Source organism: Macaca nemestrina, chromosome 5 (genome assembly GCF_043159975.1).
Source record: "Macaca nemestrina isolate mMacNem1 chromosome 5, mMacNem.hap1, whole genome shotgun sequence".
Lineage (NCBI taxonomy): Eukaryota > Metazoa > Chordata > Mammalia > Primates > Cercopithecidae > Macaca > Macaca nemestrina.
The window spans coordinates 3,900,560-3,906,559 of NC_092129.1; the positions used below are offsets into that span (position 1 = coordinate 3,900,560).

The 6,000-nt window shown below is 54.7% G+C and overlaps 1 protein-coding gene across 1 annotated transcript; it reads left to right on the top strand.

Moving 5' to 3' along the window:
• Window positions 1-560: 560 nt before the first annotated feature.
• On the top strand, window positions 561-1,366 carry LOC105487575 (putative uncharacterized protein FLJ45177). The gene is given in 2 exon segments (XM_011751048.2): window positions 561-1,002; window positions 1,005-1,366. Coding segments are annotated over 2 exon segments (489 nt in total). The 5' UTR covers window positions 561-875.
• The last annotated feature ends 4,634 nt before the right edge of the window (window positions 1,367-6,000 follow it).

Below are 6,000 nucleotides of genomic sequence, written 5' to 3' on the forward strand. Positions count from 1 at the left end.
CTGGCTGCACGGAGCCCAGGACGGAGAAGGAGAGGCCTCATTCTCCCGGGGGGATGCAGGCTGAGACCACCCATTCTCTGGATCAGAGTTTCGTGTTGGGGAGGTCCCTCCAGGGAAGGACAGTGAGCTGACGCTGTGACATTGCTCAGGATGGAGGCCCAGGGCAGACAGCATCACCAGCTGCCACAGGAGTCGGGTTTCCAGAGGGGCTGTGTCACCAGCCCTGGTGACGCCACGTCAATGTGCCTTTTGACACATTCCTGTGGAGTGTCTGAGGAAAAACAGGGCACACGCATTCCTGATAAGATTGCACCAAATGGCCAGGGCGGGGGCTCCCAGCCTCCCTCTGTCTCAGTTGGGGGCAGAGGGGCAGGGACAGCCAGGAGAAGGCCGAGCCAGATGCTGCTGGGTTTCCCCAGGACTCCGCCCCACTGACGTCTTAGTTAAACTTCTTCACCTGAGCCTCTCTTATGGCGTGGTTGAATCACACATGAGAGGTTTTTTTCTGCCTGGAGGGGCTCTTCTTATGGGAGAACAGGGGTGCGAGGTGTGTGGTGTGACTCTCAGGGATGCGTCTGGACTCTATCATGTCTGAGTGTCCCCAGGGCCAGAGCACTGGGGGCGGGAGGCTGTGGTTTATCAAGCACATTCTGCCAGCTGAGGCCGTGACTTTGTGTCCCTCCCTGGAGAAGGCTTTAAGGTCAGCCTCTTCTTCCTTTGGTCCTGAGCTTGCCCTGTCTCCTCCTCATTCCCCATGTCCACATGAAAGGGCAGTGTTCACAGGTGGGTTGGTCTGAGATTGAAATAGCAAGGCCTGGGATTTTCTGTTTGAGTAGCCCCCTCGAGTCAGCCTCAGAGGAGCCCAGACCTCCTGGATGGCTTTCGGTGAGCCTCCCAGTGGGCATGACACTCGCCACCAGATGCTGCATGGACTCAGCTTCCACATTGCCACGGGTACGGCCTGGTCCTTGCACTACCAGGGGCAAGGAGGGACGCTATGCCTGGTGGGGTGAGTACTCTATCTCAAGACAAAGCAGTTCTCCAGTGTCTGCCCCACTTTTCTATAAACCTGGGAGTCCAGCCCAGTGCATTGGCTGGAAGGAGAGGAGACACCTCCTGTTCCAGCTCAGGGTGCTCTGCGGACCCCACTGCCTGCCCCAGCCCTGGTGCTCCGGGGGGCCCCAATGCCATAGATGTGCTTCAGGGGGAGCAACTGGGGCTGTTCCAGAGGACCAAAATGGGCAGAGACCCTAAAGATATCCATGGATTGACCCCTGCTCTCTGTGGTCCCTGCCTAGCTGGCCTCCCCTCCTCACACTCTCCACAGTTCTCATGCAATGCAGCACCTCTAAAAATGCTGTCCTAAAAATGTGTGCTTTGGAACAGCAGCTTCCTCCTCTCCGACCAAGTTCGGGCCCATTCTACCCTTCAGTGGCTGTAGGCAGTCGGTGAGGGCCCTGGATGGGGTGGGCCGGGGGCAGGGCAGGGCGCTGTGGGCTCCGGGCAGACACACCAACCTGTTGTGTTTGGAGATGCACCTGGGAGTGTGCTGATATCCGTGTGGAGGACCACGGGTCTGTTCATCCCCCAGTGGCTGCACCCCGGGAGGCTGCAGCGTGTACTACTCAGCCCCCACACCACAGTTATTCTTGTATCTGCCTCGCCGCTGGCCTTGCTGCCCACGACTCCCTCAGGTCAGCCCCAAGTCTCTGTCAAACTTTCATCCTCCACAATTCTGCGCAGCCTGTAAATGCTTAAAAAACATTGCAGAACAGGTGAGTCACATTACAGAAAGGAAGCAACCTGGAAAAGCACAGACATTCCCTCCGCTTCTGCACCTGTTAAAGTAAGGGAGGGGCATAAGGGGGTGGGACCTGCACAAGGTGCAGCTGATGGAGATGTAGTCTTTGGGAAAAGCCCTGGCTCTGAAATGGCAAAGGCCGCGTGCCTGGGAAAAAGAAAAATGTGTCTGATCCAGAGATGGCCGCCCTGCCCCAAAGGCTGTCACGCTGCCATCCAGTTATCTCTTCTGCAGTGATAGAATGGGCTTGACCTAAAAATTCAGTGACAGAAAAATGTCATCTAATGCTGCTTAGTGAAGTCGGGCGGTCAGCGGATGAGGGCAGAAGGTCACTGGTCTTTGACAGAACTCGTGGACAGCGAAATAACAAAACAGGGTTCAGGCTGCATGGTCAGCAACAGAGACAAACAATTCGTCCAAAATAAACAAGTGAGCTCCCAGCAGAAGCCTGTGAATCTCCCGTTCTGCTCAAACCACACACATGTGGCCCACAGAGGAGCCTGCAGAGGCCCCCGGGGCACTCAAGAGGCGGAGCGTGAGACCCAGGCCACCGGCTGTCCTCCCTGTCAGAACAAAAGGTTCATGGAAACGGCCAGGAGGACACAGCGAGGGGAACCGAATGCCAACGGCATTTCCTGGATCTTTTGCACCATAGTCTAAGCATTTAGAGGAAGCACCGTGAGTTTGCTGCCCTGGAAGCCGACGTGCTCCCCAGACACAAGAGGCAGGACTGCAGGCCTCACCCCACAGCTTGAGAGGCTGTGTTGGGACACATCGAGGAAGGAAGCCTTCAGTGACACAGAACCTGGCTGACTTACACACCCGCTGTCTAAAGACGGGGTGCTGGCTGGTGAACTCGCGCGACTCATGGCAGACCCGGAGTGAAAGTCATGGGTCTGTACCTGTGTGGAGTCCTCCATGACTGGGCTCGCAGAGACCGAGCTGGACTGCGCTGTGCATTGGCTGGAAGGAGAGGAGCCACTGTGAGCCCCGGCTCACAGCGCTCTGCCCACCCCAGTGCCCACCCCAACCCTGGTGCTCCAGGGGCCCCCCCATGCCACAGACACACGTCAGGGGGTCAACTGGGGCTGTTCCCAAGGACCAGGAGGGACAAATGCCCTAAAGATGTCCATGGTTTGACCCCTGCTCTCTGTGGGCCCTGCCTGGCTGGCCTCCCCTTCTCACACTCTCCACAGTCCTCATGCAACGCAGCACGTCTAAAAAGGCCGTCCTGAAAATGTGTGCTTTGGGGAAGAACAGCTTCCTCCTCTCTGAGTGGAGAGGGCTGGCCCAATAAGGTGTGATCTTCATTGCGGTAAAATGTGCATCACATAACACTGGGGCCCTTGTCGCCGTTTTTAATTGTACACTTTGGAGGCATTATGTGCGTTCATCGTCACCACCTTCCACCCACAGAGCTTCTTCGTCTTCCCAAACGGAAACTCTGCCCTCAGTAAACCCTCCCTCCCCTCCCGCAGCCCCTGGCACCTGCCTTCTCTTCCCTGTCTCCGTGAACCTGTCAACTCTTTGGACCCCACCTGAGTGGAGTTGGGCAGGATTTGTTCTCAGTGACTGGCTCATGTCACTCAGCAGCCGGAAGGCTCATCCGCGCCGCAGCCTGTCCCAGAATCTCCCTCCCTCTAACGCTGGTTAATATCCTGCCGCACAAAAAAACCGAACAGGATGATAGTTTGATACCCGAAATCCACTGGAAAATTGGTAAGAAAATGGGTCTGGCCATGTTTTGCTTATTTTCCCCACAGTCTCTAGTGCAGAATATGCACAAACTCACAGGTTTGTGGAAATGAAACCTTGTATTTCCAGTGTCGGAGGGGAAGGGGCTTCTGGGGGAGGTCCTGAGCCTCCTGCCGCCTGGAAGGTCTTCCAGTGTCAGATCCCCAGCAGGGACTCACCCAGACAAGCGCGTCCCCACCTCCGAGACGGGGCAGTGTCAGGAGGGGCCCTGGGTCCTGTAGTTCAACCAATCCTGACACTGTCCACCTGGAATGAGTGCCAGACCCACAGGCTGAGGGCTCAGTCCCACGAGAAGGCCCCCACTTCAGGTGCCAATCGCAAGCCCCTGTATCTCTGACCGGCTGGCTCTATGTACATCAGGGTTCCTAAGACCCTCTCCTTGGGTTTGGTTAATTCGCTAGCTCGGCTCACAGAACTCGGGGAAATGCTTGGCTTATGTTTACCCCTTTATTGCAAAGGGCACAGATGAACGGGCCAATGAAGCAATGTGTAGGTGAGGACTGGGGGAGGGGGTGAAGCTTCCCTGCGCTCCGCAGGTGCCACCCTCCACAGGGCCAGCTACCCTGAGGCTCCTCTATCCCAGCCTTCTTGGGTTTTTATGGAGCCTTCATTACAGAGCTGTGATTGATTACATCATTGGCCATGGGTGACCAACTCAGCTTCGGCCCCAGTTGTCCTCCTGGAGATTGGGGTGGGCCTGAACGTTCCCAGTGGTCACACGGGGAGAATGACATGCATGTACACAAGCGACACACGGTGGGTGCCACTTGTACTTCAAATGCATCTACTTGTTTTATTCTCATCACAGCCTCAAGAGGGAGGGCATTATTATTACTATGTCCATTTTACAGCTGAGGCACAGAGAGGTTAAGTCAGTTGCCCACTGTCACACAGCCAATGAGAAATTCTTCAAATTACAGGCCCAGGGGGTGGTGACCAGGTGAGCAGAGCAGAGAATCCAGGACGGTGGCCAGAGGCAGGAGCAGAGCTGGGGAGCAGGCTTCAAGCTCACATTTCCAGTACCTCTGTGTGTGTGCACGTGTTATGTACGTGTGTGCGTGTGTATGTGTGTAATTGTGAGCACACACATGTGTTTGCATATCCGTGTGTGTGTGCACGCACTACCCCTTTAAATTCCAGGATCTGAACCTTGGTGGCTTGGGGCATGGGGATCAGCAGTGGAGGAGGAATCCAACCTATGTGTTGTACATTTTGAAGGAAACTAAGCTTGCAAGATTCAAGTGAAACACATAAGTCCTTTTCTCCTCAAATCCTCATGCTCAGTGTCAGCTGGACTTTGGATAAACTTCAGAGAAGAATTTAAGCTGAAACTTCCACAGTTCCCAAGGTTCCCAATCACTCATGTTTGTGTGGGAGGCTATTCGTTCTCTGAAGGAGACGCGATTGAAGAGGCTATGGAGGGCCAGGTTGTGGAACCCATCACCAGGCTCCCACGCAGAGGCCATTGCGGCAGTACTTCCCACAAACACAGGCAGGAAACATAGGCTCCCCAGGGCTCTGCATGCAGGTCAAAGGGTGCGGGGGAGGAGGGGCCTTGGGATAATAAAGGCCTTTTCCTGAAGCAGCTGCAGGCAAGTGTTTGCATAAATTAGACAGTGGTAGTAAGAATTACAGCAGCACGCCCTTCAGAATCTAACAGCTTCCCTTATTTTGAACAAACAAGAATGCTGGTAAAGGCTATTTTCTCTGCCTTTCTGTACAGTGCTCAGTCAGGCAGTCTGAGCTGGCCTGATCTTCTCTCAGAAACACACACACATGTGCACAGACATGCACACATACACACACATGTCTACATGCACACAGAAGTATGCACATGTGCATACATGTAAACACGGGAAGACATTTGTGCACACAAGCACGCAATACACACATGCCTGTGCACACACGTATGCAAATATGCAAACACATGTGCTCACAAGTACGCACATATGCATGCGCACACATGTACATAACACGTGCACACACACACAAGTGCTGGAAGTGTGAGCTTGAAGCCTGCTCCCCAGCTCTGCTCCTGCCTCTGGCCACCGTCCTGGATTCTCTGCTCTCCTCGCGTGGTCACCTTCCCCTGGGCCTGTTCCCCAGTTTCTATCTGGGCTTCTCTTCTTCACATAGATTCCAGAATCAATCTGCACCCTGAGAGTAAGTTGCTCCTGACTCCATGTCAGTGGCCATTTCCCAGGTTCCGGTTTGTCTGAGACACGTCTGTTTGGGCACACTGTGACCTCATGATTGTATTCACAAGAGCCTGGTGGTATCTGTGGGCCACATTATCCCTGTCTGAAAGGCACGGCTAGATTCCTAGAGGCGTCTTCCCTGTAATGGTGTGGTAGGCATGGTTCTAGAATCCAGGCACGTGGACTGTCCTCCCCCGAGACTGGAAAGGGGTCCCATGGCAACAGGTTGTACATCATGGCAGTGCG